General features: G+C 55.6%; 3 protein-coding genes and 1 pseudogene across 4 annotated transcripts; all 4 read right to left on the minus strand.

Moving 5' to 3' along the window:
* Positions 1-1,109: 1,109 nt before the first annotated feature.
* Positions 1,110-2,023, minus strand: LOC309574600 (mas-related G-protein coupled receptor member H-like; annotated as a pseudogene). Its single transcript has 2 exons — positions 2,018-2,023; positions 1,110-1,931 (listed from the first exon to the last, which is right to left on the minus strand). The product of its transcript is annotated as a mas-related G-protein coupled receptor member H-like (transcript).
* Positions 2,024-3,665: 1,642 nt separating this feature from the next.
* On the minus strand, positions 3,666-4,586 carry LOC309574045 (mas-related G-protein coupled receptor member E-like; the record flags this gene model as incomplete). The annotated part of the gene is made up of 1 exon (XM_082283369.1): positions 3,666-4,586. The coding sequence occupies one exon, from the start codon at positions 4,584-4,586 to the stop codon at positions 3,666-3,668; it is 921 nt and encodes a 306-aa protein (XP_082139495.1).
* A 1,260-nt stretch (positions 4,587-5,846) lies between these two features.
* Positions 5,847-7,160, minus strand: LOC309574048 (mas-related G-protein coupled receptor member H-like). The gene has a single exon (XM_082283372.1). The coding sequence runs from the start codon at positions 7,070-7,072 to the stop codon at positions 6,152-6,154; it is 921 nt and encodes a 306-aa protein (XP_082139498.1). The 5' UTR covers positions 7,073-7,160; the 3' UTR covers positions 5,847-6,151.
* A 4,133-nt stretch (positions 7,161-11,293) lies between these two features.
* Positions 11,294-12,142, minus strand: LOC309574601 (mas-related G-protein coupled receptor member H-like; the record flags this gene model as incomplete). Its single annotated transcript, XM_082284383.1, has 1 exon — positions 11,294-12,142. The coding sequence occupies one exon, from the start codon at positions 12,140-12,142 to the stop codon at positions 11,294-11,296; it is 849 nt and encodes a 282-aa protein (XP_082140509.1).
* Between the last annotated feature and the right edge of the window lie 1,561 nt (positions 12,143-13,703).

Below are 13,703 nucleotides of genomic sequence, written 5' to 3' on the forward strand. Positions count from 1 at the left end.
TGCTTTCTCTACACACGACTGTGCATAATTATCATTGGTTAAGGCCTATTTTCACACAAAGCTGCTTTATGCTTTATGATTGGCTCTTGTCTCTGTGTCACATTGTCCACCATGTATGTCACAACTGTTCTTAGATTTGCATTTTCTCATCCTTTTCTTCCTTTGCTTGTTCCTCATTTGCATCCTCCCCAGTGCTGCTTGTTCCTTTCTCACAACCTCCCCATGAACTTTTTCCCCTGTGTACGTGCTCAAGTCCTTCTGTCTTACGTGCTCTGGGTTTTCTATTTTATGGCTGGTTCACGATATGTCCATTCTCTAGTAAAAACATGGTTTCCACACTTCTTCTTCCCTGGGAGCAAGGGTCTTCATCACTTTAATCTCTCTCTGTTCAAGCTTCTCACCAGATCACAGCCACTTCAACATTTGCTTATTTCAGAGCAGGTACTTTTGCCCATGATTGTGGTTTGTTCGTTCTTAAATGTGGATCACAGAGGTGTATCAAGCTTCTTAAGTGGCTTAACAGAGTTGCCAATATTCAAACTAGCCAGTTGATTGGTTCTGTCGGGTCTAGAGGAAGCTGTAAGCACCTCTTTACAAAAGAATCACTTCCGTGGCTGATGGAGCCCTCCTTAACTAAAAACCCAAACTATGCTAAACCATGACACTGAGATCGCTGAAAAAAACAGCAGCAAGGGGATCAATAAAAGCCACATTTAATATTAAGTGACAGCACGAAGGAGTTCATTGACCAGGTTCACTCTAGCACTGACCAGACAGAGACACCAAGGAAAAACAGCCCTACAAATGAAATCCTGCCAATGAAACCAGAGCTATGACACGTGTATGGACACAGACATAGAGTCAGTGCAAGGTCCCTGTGAAAAATACCCCTCGGAGGCAGTGCAGTGCTCACTCCAGGTGCCTTTGCAGCTCCTCACTGGGGGAAGAGTTGAGCCTTGAGGAGTGGGGGGGATGGGCCCAGGATCCATCGGTGTTCAAGGGTCCTCTGAGTGCAGCAAACGGGAGAGTTCCCAGCTTAGGGAACTCACAGAAACCCTCAGCCACTGTCCTGGGATCCTTCAGCAGAGCAGTGGGAGGGATCAACAGGCTCAGACCACCGTGTCCATGGCAGCAGCATTGCTGCTGGGAGTGTTGTCCTTTGGCTCCACAAAGACCCTCTGGATGCAGTCCCTGAAGGGACTCCAGCAGCGCCTCCTGCAGCTCCCCACCGAGAAGTAGATGAAGGGTTTGATGGTGCTGTGGATGCAGGTGAGCAGGAAAACAACCTGGGAGGACACAGCAGTGTAGCCGAGCTGCTGCAGGAAATTGCAGATGCTGAGTGGGAGAGTGAAGAGCGCAATGAGGAAGACAACGATGTCGATCCACTCTGGTTGCTGCTGCTGGGAGCCACACTTGGCCTTAATGAAGAGGATTGTGCTGGAAATGACCACAGGTGCAGCAAAGAGGAAGAGGTTGAGGGTGTACATGGAGATGACAGCCCCCCAGCAGTGCTCGTGCTTGTATGACTGGCACAGGGAAGTCACTGTGGGATTGACAGCAATGACAGTGTAGAAGAAGGCCCACTGCAGGGCTCTCATTACCACCCACATGTACTGCAGAAGGTGGCAGTGGTAGCAGAGTTAGTAGTGGGTGGACCTGCACCTCTTGGTGTTGATGAACATCAGCCGGTACAGCCCCATGTAGTAGGAGACCACTGACAGCTGGAAAAGGAAGTTCGAGTACACACGGGGTATGATAGGAGAGCAGGACACGTCCTCCAGCAGGAAGAGCAGGGAGGAAGGGATCATGAAGAGGAGGAATAAAAAGTCATCAAAGGCCTGGTTGAAGATGTAGTGATGGGTTTCATGTGCTGGAGCCACAGAACAGCCCCGTTCCCAACCAGCCCACAGAGGCCAATGAGTGGCATGACACTGTGTATGGCCACACTGGTGACATCTATCTCACATGGATCATCTCCTTCAGTGGGTGAGGCAGAAGGTGGGGACACGGAGCTCACCTCCATGGATGGACGCTGAGCAGGCGCTGGGATGTGGCCCCGGCTGTGGTCAGAGTGGATGGGCAGTCAGTGCTTGGAGAATCCAGGGATGGACCAAGCAGCTCCTCAGCAGCTCCCTGTAGTGGGAAGGATTCAGTGGAGAGAAGTGAGATGTGCAGGGGAGGAGGGCGGTGGGAATGGTGGGGTGGGAGAGGGAGGTGGGAGGGTTGGGCTGTTTGGCAGGGGATTGATAAATAACATAGAGAATAAACATTTTCAGCTTCCCTGCAGTTGCCAAAAGCCTAACTGGGGAAAAAGATAAAAGTATGTGAAAGTGTGCACACAGGATGATAAACGTGGCTGGAGCCAGTGCAGGAACAGATCTGGAGGCCTGCAGTGGTTCTGGAGCAGTTCTGTCACAAGAAGCAGCAGCGCATGGCAAAAGGAAAAGTTCAAGGCGAGGTCACCTTTAATATGGCAGCACTCAGTGAATAGGAGCACCAGAGACCCCTCCTGATGAACCTCCAGGATCATGAAAGGAATCCCAGGAGGAGGTGGATGCATGGAAATGAGTCCTAGGAAAGGGATGTTTATGTATGAGACAAGAAAAAAGTTTTAATAGCTGTGTGTGTTTCTAGTGGATAAAACCCCTGCTGCAAAGTCTCCCCACACACACAGAACAAGGAGAGATCCTCCTGTGTGTCCTGAGCAGGTAAAGAATTCCTGCTTCCTCCTGCTTCCCATTGCGTTAGAAAGCTTATTCAGGCTGATTTAAGTATCCCATCCCATCCCATCCCATCCCATCCCATCCCATCCCATCCCATCCCATCCCATCCCCATCCCATCCCCATCCCCATCCCCATCCCCATCCCATCCCATCCCATCCCATCCCATCCCATCCCATCCCATCCCGCAGGTTTCCTGCCCGGCAGCCTCTCCCCACCTTGAAGCGCTGCCCGTCGGGCTCTGCTGCTCTCCAGTGCGGACATTTGGGATCGGCAGCATCCAGAGCCTTCCTGACCCCTCCTGACCCCTCGCACACGCCCAGAGCCCCCCGGGGCCGCCTTGCCCCCGACAGCCCCGCTCCTGCCCCGCTCCAGCCGGGACCAGGCACATCTTTGCCGTGGCACTCCCGGAGCAGCCGGGGCCGTGCTGAGCCCCTGGGCCATCCTGCCCGTGCCGCCTGTGCCGGTGCCAGCCCAGCTCCGCGCACTCGGCATCACGGGGGCTCCGGGCAGCACCAGCCGTGGCCGTGTCCCCTCCCTCCACCCACATTCCCGGCTGGCAGCAGGAGCCAGAGGAAGCCGGGGAGCGCTGGCAGAGGGAGCCAAGGCAGCTCAGGTTTCACGGAGCTGTTTATTGATATCAGACTGCAGGGGGATGCAGGAGACATGCCACGGGGATTTTTGGGATGACAGCCCTGTGAGGAAGGATCCTTTTGGGGAACAGTGTCCTAGGAACTGTGAGGGAGGAGGAAATCCATGCTCCAATGTGCTCCCTGCAGATCTTCCCTCCCACATCACCCTTGGTACTGCCCCTGCTCCCTGCTCCTGCAGGAATACAGTGCGGGAGGGTGATCCTGTGGGTATTTATTGACCAGTTGGCTCAAGAAAAACCTCAGTCACTGTCCCAGGGTCCGTCAGAAATGCAGGGGAACAGATCAACAGGCTCAGACCTCCATGTCCCTGGTGGTATCTTTGCTGGTGGGAGTGATGTCTTTCCTCTCCTCAAAGACCCTCTGGAGAGAGAGCCGGAGGGACCCCAGGGAGCAGGGCTTCCAGCACCTCCCCACCAGGAAGTAGACTGTGGGTTTGATGGTGCTGTGGATGCAGGCAAGCAGGAAAAAAAACTGGGAAGACACAGCGATGTAACCGAGCTGCTGCAGGATATTCCAGAGGCTGAGGAAGAGAGTGAAGAGCACAATGAGGGAGATAACTGTGTCACGCTTCTTGGGTTGCTGCTGCTGGGAGCCACGCTTGGCTTTAATGATGTCGATTGTGCGGGTGATGACCCCGGGTGCAGCAAAGAGGAGCAGGATGACGGCGAATATGGAGGTGAGAGCCACCCGGCAGTGCTCCTGCTGGTGTGATGGGCACAGGTACGTCACCGTGGGAATGGTAGTGATGACGGCAAAGGCGACCCAATACACAGCACTGTCCACCACCCACAGCAGGCGCAGGGGAGGGTGACAGTGGAAGAAGAGCAGGCAGAGCTTGTGCGTGTCTGGTATGACGGTGATGCGCATCAGCCGGAAGAGCCCCCAGTAGTAGGACATCATGGACAGCTGGAAAAGGAATCTCACATACACCTGGGGCATGATAGAAGAGCAGGACACGTCCTCCAGCAGGAAGAGCAGGGACGAGGGCAGCGCAAAGAGGAGGAAGGTGAAGTCAGCGCCAGCCAGGTCAAAGATATGGGCAACAGGGCCTTGCAGTGTGAGGAGCCAGAGCACAGCCCCGTTCCCGGCCACCCCACAGAGGCAGATGAGCAGTGTCACACTGTGTATGGCCACATTGCTGACATCTGTCTCACACGGATCATCTCCTTCTGTGGGTGAGGCAGAAGGTGGGAACACAGAGCTCACCGCCATGGATGGACGCTGGGCAGGCGCTGGGATGTGGCCCCGGCTGTGGTCAGAGTGGATGGGCAGTCAGTGCTTGGAGAATCCAGGGATGGACCAAGAGGCTCCTCAGCAGCTCCCTGCAGCGGGAAGGGTTCGGTGGAGAGAAGTGAGATGTGCAGGGGAGGAGGGTGATGGGAATGGTGGGGTGGGAGGTGGGAGATGGCAGGGTTGGGCGGTTTGGATGGGGATTGATAAAGAACATAGAGAACAAACATTTTCAGTTCCCTGATGTTGCTGAAAGACCAACCAGCCAAAAAGATAAAAGGATGTGAAAGTGTGCACACAGGATGATAAACGTGGCTGGAGCCAGTGCAGGAACAGATCTGGAGGCCTGCAGTGGTTCTGGGGCAGTTCTGTCACAAGAAGCAGCAGCGCATGGCCAAAGGAAAAGTTCAATGCGAGGTCACTTTAATATGGCAGCACTCAGTGAATACGAGCACCAGAGACCCCTCCTGATGAACCTCCAGGATCATGAAAGGACTCCCAGGAGGAGGTGGATGCATGGAACTGAGTCCTGGAAAGTGATGTTTATGTATGAGACAAGAAAAAAGTTTTAATAGCTGTGTGTGTTTCTAGTGGATAAAACCCCTGCTGTAAAGTCTCCCCTGCCCCCCACAGAACAAGGAGAGATCCTCCTGTGTGTCCTGCACAGGTAAAGAATTCCTGCTTCCTCCTGCTTCCCATTGCGTTAGAAAGCTTATTCAGGCTGATTTAAGTATCCCATCCCATCCCATCCCATCCCATCCCATCCCATCCCATCCCATCCCATCCCATCCCGCACGTTTCCTGCCCGGCAGCCTCTCCCCACCTTGAAGCGCTGCCCGTCGGGCTCTGCTGCTCTCCAGCGCGGACATTTGGGATCGGCAGCATCCAGAGCCTTCCTGACCCCTCCTGACCCCTCGCACACGCCCAGAGCCCCCCGGGGCCGCCTTGCCCCGACAGCCCCGCTCCTGCCCCGCTCCAGCCGGGACCAGGCACATCTTTGCCGTGGCACTCCCGGAGCAGCCGGGGCCGTGCTGAGCCCCTGGGCCATCCTGCCCGTGCCGCCTGTGCCGGTGCCAGCCCAGCTCCGCGCACTCGGCATCACGGGGGCTCCGGGCAGCACCAGCCGTGGCCGTGTCCCCTCCCTCCACCCACATTCCCGGCTGGCAGCAGGAGCCAGAGGAAGCCGGGGAGCGCTGGCAGAGGGAGCCAAGGCAGCTCAGGTTTCAGGAGCTGTTTATTGATATCAGACTGCAGAGGGATGCAGGAACCACGGCACGGGGATTTTTGGGATGACAGCCCTGTGAGGAAGGATCCTTTTGGGGAACAGTGTCCTAGGAACCGGGAGGGAGGAGGAAATCCATGCTCCAATGTGCTCCCTGCAGATCTTCCCTCCCACATCACCCTTGGTACTGCCCCTGCTCCCTGCTCCTGCAGGAATACAGTGCGGGAGGGTGATCCTGTGGGTATTTATTGACCAGTTGGCTCAAGAAAAACCTCAGTCACTGTCCCAGGGTCCGTCAGAAGTGCAGGGGAACAGATCAACAGGCTCAGACCTCCATGTCCCTGGTGGTATCTTTGCTGGTGGGAGTGATGTCTTTCCTCTCCTCAAAGACCCTCTGGAGAGAGAGCCGGAGGGACCCCAAGGAGCAGGGCTTCCAGCACCTCCCCACCAGGAAATAGATTAATGGTTTGATGGTGCTGGTGATGCAGGCGAGCAGGAAAAAAACCTGGGAGGACACACCGGTGTAACCGAGCTGCTGCAGGATATTCCAGAGGTTGAGGAAGAGAATGAAGAGCACAATGAGGAAGATAACTGTGTCACGCTTCTTGGGTTTCTGCTGCTGGGAGCCACACTTGGCTTTAATGATGTCGATTGTGCGGGTGATGACCACGGGTGCAGCAAAGATGAGCAGGGTGACGGCGAACATGGAGGTGAGAGCCACCCGGCAGTGCTCCTGCTCATGTGAGGGGCACAGGAATGTCACTGTGGGAATGGCAGTGATGACGGCAAAGGCGACCCAATACACAGCACTGTCCACCACCCACAGCAGGCGCAGGGGAGGGTGACAGTGGAAGAAGAGCAGGCAGAGCTTGTGCGTGTCCGGTATGACGGTGATGCGCGTCAGCCGGAAGAGCCCCCAGTAGTAGGACATCATGGACAGCTGGAAAAGGAAGCTCACGTACACCTGGGGCATGATAGGAGAGCAGGACACATCCTCCAGCAGGAAGAGCAGGGAGGAGGGGAGTGCGAAGAGGAGGAAGAGGAAGTCAGCAACAGCCAGGTCAAAGATGCGGGCGACAGGGCCTTGCAGTGTGAGGAGCCAGAGCACAGCCCCGTTCCCAGCCACCCCACAGAGGCAGATGAGCAGCATGACACTGTGTATGGCCACATTGCTGACATCTGTCTCACACGGATCATCTCCTTCGGTGAGTGAGGTGGGAGGTGGGGACACGGAGCTCACCTCCATGGATGGACGCTGGGCAGGCGCTGGGATGTGGCCCCGGCTGTGGTCAGAGTGGATGGGCAGTCAGTGCTTGGAGAATCCAGGGATGGACCAAGCGGCTCCTCAGCAGCTCCCTGCAGCGGGAAGGGTTCGGTGGAGAGAAGTGAGATGTGCAGGGGAGGAGGGCGGTGGGAATGGTGGGGTGGGAGAGGGAGGTGGGAGGGTTGGAATGTTCAGCAGGAGACTGACAAATAACATTGAGAATAAACATTTTCAGTTCCCTGATGTTGCTGAAAGACCAACCAGCCAAAAACATAAAAAGATGTGAAAGTGTGCACACAGGATGCTAAACGTGGCTGGAGACAGTGCAGGAACAGATCAGGAGGCCTGCAGTGGTTCTGGGGCAGTTCTGTCACAAGAAGCAACAGCGCATGGCAAAAGGAAAAGTTCAAGGCGAGGTCACCTTTAATATGGCAGCACTCAGTGAATAGGAGCACCAGAGACCCCTCCTGATGAACCTTCAGGATCATGAAAGGACTTCCAGGAGGAGGTGGAAACATGGAAATTAATTCTATGAGAGTAATGTTTATTTATCAGATACACGCTTTAATGACATTGTATGTTCATAATGGATAAAACCCCTGCATTAAAGTCTCACCACACTGTCAGAGACTGAAATATTATAGTTTATGACTTAAACATTTTCATGAAGGACTTTTAAAATTGCATTACAAAAGCTGCAGAGAAGACAACTGCACCCTGAATGGGGCCCTGAGTGAGGCCTTACACTGCTCGATGATGAAGATAAGATAAAGTAACAGCTCAGGGCTGGGGACATTCACAGAGCACAGGCTTAACACCTTCAAGGTGAAGACCACAGCTCCAGGGCTAGCAGCTGCCAGGCTCAAAAAGACCCTGCACCAAAGGGTGGGGGGAGGAGAGGCTTTGGGTAGCTTGGAAAAGCCTCTGGTCAGAGGCTCAGTGACTCCCCATCCTCCACTGTGCAGAGGAGCCCAGCTGAGGGGCCCTCACGGAGGGGGGGAGGGTGGGGGGGGCAGGAAGCTTATCCACAGCAAAAGAGGTAACATGGCCCATCACAGAGGTCCCCAGACCCTGCACCAGAGCACCAGAGATGATGCAGCAGACCCTCAGTGTTGTACGGGACAGTGTCAAGCCAGCCCTTGCAAGGGAGACACGTGGGTGTTCCCACCTGGCCCAAAGTGTGCATTAACCCATTAGTCATTCTGTACTCTGCCACGTGGTGTGCTGGCATGTGGCAGCGTGGCCATGGTGGCAGGGAGGGACCCTCACCAGCAGCAGACCAGATGGAAGAGAGCAACAAGACATCATTGGGACCCTTGGATGGGTGATATGCTTCCACCTAACACCTGTCACCTCTCCCTGTCCCCCCAGAACCCCATGCACACTCCTTTTTCTCTGTCTTTCTTTTCTCTTTCCTTCTCTTTGCCTCTCTACTATTAAATAAATACATCCATTTCTTGGCATCAACATTTAATCTCGTTTGGTTTTAATCTTGTTTCTGGGAATGCTTTGAACCTTCTAAGTTCTTTCCAGATTATGTACAGACACTTAGCTTTCTTTGCTTTTCTGGGTTTAAACCACATCGTAACACACGCACACACACACAGAGAACAAGGAGAGGTCCTCCTGTGTGTCCTGCACAGGTAAAGAATCCTGGCTTCCTTCTGCTTCACATTGTGTTAGAAAGTTTATTCCGGCCCCTTTTGGTATCAAGATACAGACAGGATGTACAGGAAAAGAGGGGGGATCTGGGGAGGGCACTGTGGTCACTGGGAGAGGGTGGCAGGCACAGAGCAGCTGCAGGAGGAGAGGAAGGTGGGGCAGGGAGGAAGGAGAACATTCCACTGACCTGTTCAGTGTGGGGCAGCAGCAGGCACAGGGGCTCTGTCCCCATCAGCGGCGCTTCCTGGCACCCCTTGCTCCTTTGGGATCCACACCCTAAAGCGGCTCCTCCCAGGTCAGGAACACGAAGGAGAAAGTGCCCAGATCACCAGGAGGTGCCCACTGCTGTCCCACCAGCTCCTCTCCGTGCCCTGTCCTCGTGTTGCTCCCCCAGGCTCGGTGCAGTCACGGGGGAGTTGGAAATTGCGACTTTGGCTACGTCAGAGCTCCACTTCCTCGGAGTTATTTGTCTTGGGGTTTTTTTGCCACAGAGGAAGTGGCTTTTGTCAGAAGCCCCACATGAACAATTTTGCAAATGGCTCCTCCTTTCCTCCTGGTTAGAAACACTCCTTCCCTGCAGAATGTCCCATTCTCCGACTGCCTTCCCTCTCCCAACAGGCTTCTACCATTCCTCGTTTCTCTTCCCTAAGGGGTCATGGCCACTTCAGCAGCACTGGAATGCTGGCAGTGCTAGCAGTGGTGGTGAGGAAGTTGGCTGCTTCTCAGAAGCAACTCCCATTCCGGGAGGAGCTCCAGGATCATTGCCAAAACCGCCCCTGGACCCACGGAAGCACAGCTGAGCTGTGCTATCTATCCTATCCAATCCCCATCCTAATCCCCTCTCCCCGCTCTCCATCCCCACCCCGCTCTCCATGCTCACCCCATCCCACCGCATCCCGCGGCTTTCCCAGACGCCGGCCGCTCCCCGCTCCGAGCGCGGCCTGTCGGGCTCTGCTGCCCTCCAGTGGGAACATTTGGGCATCCAGACCCCCTCCAACCCCTTCTGACTCTCCCCTGACCCCTCCCAAACCGCCTCCGACACACCAGATACTCCTTCTTCCCCCGGGAATACCTTCCCCCCTCCCCCCCTCCTCACAGCCGTGCTCCACCCGGCATCCCGGCAGTGTCTCTGCTCCTCCCGGCTGTGGCATTCTAGGACCCAGGAGGAAGGATGAAAGCTCAGCTCCCATGTACTCCGTAGGAGCACACAGGATGTTAAACGTGCCTGGAGGCAGTGCAGGAGCAGATCAGGAGGCTTGCAGTGGTTCTGGGGCAGTTCTGTAACAAGAAGCAGCAGCGCATGGCCAAAGGAAAAGTTCAAGGTGAGGTCACCTTTAATATGGCAGCACTCAGTGAATAGGAGCACCAGGGACCCCTCCTGATGAACCTCCAGGATCATGAAAGGACTCCCAGGAGGAGGTGGATGCATGGAACTGAGTCCTAGGAAAGTGATGTTTATGTATGAGATAAGAAAAAAGTTTTAATAGCTGTGTGTGTTTCTAGTGGATAAAACCCCTGCTGTAAAGTCTCCCCCCCCACACAGAACAAGGAGAGATCCTCCTGTGTGTCCTGCACAGGTAAAGAATTCCTGCTTCCTCCTGCTTCCCATTGTGTTAGAAAGTTTTTTCTGGCCCCTTTTGGTATCACTTCCCATCTCAATTTCCACTCCTCATCCCATCCCCATCCCATCCCATCCCATCCCATCCCATCCCATCCCATCCCCATCCCATCCCATCCCATCCCATCCCATCCCATCCCATCCCATCCCATCCCATCCCATCCCATCCCATCCCATCCCATCCCGCAGGTTTCCTGCCCGGCAGCCTCTCCCCACCTTGAAGCGCTGCCCGTCGGGCTCTGCTGCTCTCCAGTGCGGACATTTGGGATCGGCAGCATCCAGAGCCTTCCTGACCCCTCCTGACCCCTCGCACACGCCCAGAGCCCCCCGGGGCCGCCTTGCCCCCGACAGCCCCGCTCCTGCCCCGCTCCAGCCGGGACCAGGCACATCTTTGCCGTGGCACTCCCGGAGCAGCCGGGGCCGTGCTGAGCCCCTGGGCCATCCTGCCCGTGCCGCCTGTGCCGGTGCCAGCCCAGCTCCGGGCACTCGGCATCACGGGGGCTCCGGGCAGCACCAGCCGTGGCCGTGTCCCCTCCCTCCACCCACATTCCCGGCTGGCAGCAGGAGCCAGAGGAAGCTGGGGAGCGCTGGCAGAGGGGGCCAAGGCAGCTCAGGTTTCAGGAGCTGTTTATTGATATCAGACTGCAGAGGGATGCAGGAACCACGGCACGGGGATTTTAGGAATCACAGCTGTGTGGGGCACGAACCCTTTGGGGGAACAGTGCTCCAGGAACTGTGACGGAGAAGGAAAGCCGTGCTCCAATGTGCTCCCTGCAGAGCTTCCCTCCCACATGCCCCTACTGCAGGATTACACCGCGGGAAGATGAACCTGTGGATATTTGTTAATCAATCAGGTGGCTTGAGGAAAGCCTCAGTCACTGTCCCGGGGTCCTTCAGCAGTGCAGGGGAGGGGATCAACAGGCTCAGACTGCCATGCCCATGGCAGCAGCATTGCTGCGGGCAGTGGTTTCTTCTGGCTCCCCCAAGACCCTCTGGAGGGAGAGCTGGAGAGACCCCACGGAGCGGTGCCTGCGGCACCTCCCCACCAAGAAGTAGATGAAGGGTTTGATGCTGGTGTGGATGGAGAATAACAGGGGAAGAGCCGGGAGGTAGATACTGTAGCGGAACAGAAGCAGAAAAGTGCAGATGCCAGCGGGGAGACTGAAGAGCACCATGAGGAAGATAATGATGTCGAGCCTCTCAGGCGGCTGCTGGTGGCAGGCACGCACGACTGTAATGAAGAGGTATATGCTGGAAATGACCGTGGAGGTAACAAAGAGGAGAAAGTTTAAGATGACCAGGACGGTGAGAGTCACAATGAAGCGTTGTGCGTTGTCTGATATGAACAGGGAAGTCAGCGTGGGAATGACAGTGGTGGAGATGGCCCAGAGCATGGCACTCACCACCTTCGACTGGTTCTGGGGACGGTGGCAGCGGCAGCAGAGTGGGCAGAGGATGGACCTGAACCTGCTGAAGCTGATGGCTGTCATCAGGTACAGCCCCAGGATGTAGGAGAACAGCAGTGGCAGGGAAAGCAAAATGAGGTACTGCTGGAGCACGATAATGGAGCAGAACACGTCCTCCACCAGGAGAATCAGGGTGTAGGTGAGGAGGAGGAGGAGACAGGCGAAGTCAGTGATTGCCAGGTGGAAGATGTAGACAGTGATGGCCTTGCTTTGGATGGAGGGTCCGAGGAGGCAGAAGACAGCCGCGTTCCCAGCCAGTCCACAGAGGCAGATGAGCAGCGTGACACTGCGTACGGCCAGGTTCATCGCACTCGGACAGGGTCCCTCGGTGGAGCTCACCTCCATGGATGGACGCTGGGCAGGCGCTGGGATGTGGCCCCGGCTGTGGTCAGAGTGGATGGGCAGTCAGTGCTTGGAGAATCCAGGGATGGACCAAGCGGCTCCTCAGCAGCTCCCTGCAGCGGGAAGGATTTGGTGGAGAGAAGTGAGATGTGCAGGGGAGGAGGGTGGTGGGAATGGTGGGGTGGGAGAGGGAGGTGGGAGGGTTGGGCTGTGCAGCAGAGGATGTGGAAGGGAAGCTCAGGGCAGAGCAGGGAGGAGCTGGGGAGGGCACTGCGGTCACCGGGAGAGGGTGGCAGGCACAGAGCAGCTGCAGGAGGAGAGGAAGGTGGGGCAGGGAGGAAGGAGAACATTCCACTGACCTGTTCAGTGTGGGGCAGCAGCAGGCACAGGGGCTCTGTCCCCATCAGCGGCGCTTCCTGGCACCCCTTGCTCCTTTGGGATCCATATCCTAAAGCAGCTCCTTCCAGCTCAGGACCACGAAGAACATTTATCTCCTGTCCTGCTGCTGCTCCCCAAGACTCCGTGGAGTCACGGGGGAGTCAGAAATTGCATCTTTGGCTACGTCAGAGCTCCACTTCCTTGGAGTTACTTATCCTGATTTTTTTTTTTTCTTATCTGTTTTCTTTTCCAAAAAGGAATTGGCTTTTATCAAAAGCTCCAAATGAAGAATTTTGCTAATGGCTCTTCCTTTCCTCCTGATTAGAAACACTCCTTCCCAGGAGAATGTCCCTTTGCCTTCCCTCTGCCAACAGGTTTCTACCATTCCTCATTTCACTTCCCTGAGTGTTCATCACCCCTCCAGCAGCAGAGGGATGCTGCAGTGCTGGTGGTGCTGGCAGTGCTGGTGAAGCAGCTGGGTGCTTCTCAGAAGAAGCTCCCACTCTGGGAAGAACATCAGAATCATTGCCAACACCTCCCCTGGGCCCAAAGGAGCACACCTGAGACAAGAATTCCCATTTTCCACTGTAATGCAGGCTCACACAGCCCAAAGGAAGGACAACAATCAGCTGCTTGCAGCCAGGTTATCAGCACTGAGAGCCCACGTTAATTACTGCCAATACCCTTAATGATTCAATGAGAGCACAGATTTGGGGGTGCTGTGATCCCTTTGCAGCCCTTCAGCAGAGCTCATCCTGCTCCTCCTCAGTCTTGGGAGCACTTGTGGTTGTTTTTACCTGATCCCCCACCCCTTTGCCAGCAGGGACACCTTCCACCAGACCAGTTGCTGCAAACTCCATCCACCCTGGGCTGGAACTCTTGCAGGGATGGGGCTGCCAGAGCATCCCTGGGAACCTGTGCCAGGGCCTCTCCAGCCTCACAGGGAAGGATTTCTCCCTCATATCCAATCTGAACCCACCCTCTGGCAGTGGGAAGCCATTTCCCCTTGTTGTCCTGTCACTCCAGGCCCTTGTCCAAAGTCCCTCTCCACCTCTCCTGGAGCCCCTTTAGCTCATGGATCATCAAGTGTTTGCCCTTGGAAGGATTGGCATGGTGAGGGGTTGTGAGGTTCCATAGCTGGGGACAC

Source organism: Coloeus monedula, assembly GCF_965178545.1.
Source record: "Coloeus monedula genome assembly, chromosome: 6".
Taxonomy (NCBI): Eukaryota; Metazoa; Chordata; class Aves; order Passeriformes; family Corvidae; genus Coloeus; species Coloeus monedula.

Coding starts and splice junctions, on each gene's coding strand:
- LOC309574048 (XM_082283372.1), bottom strand. CDS start 7,072: ATGGAGGTGAGCTCCGTGTCCCCACCTCCCACCTCACTCACCGAAGGA.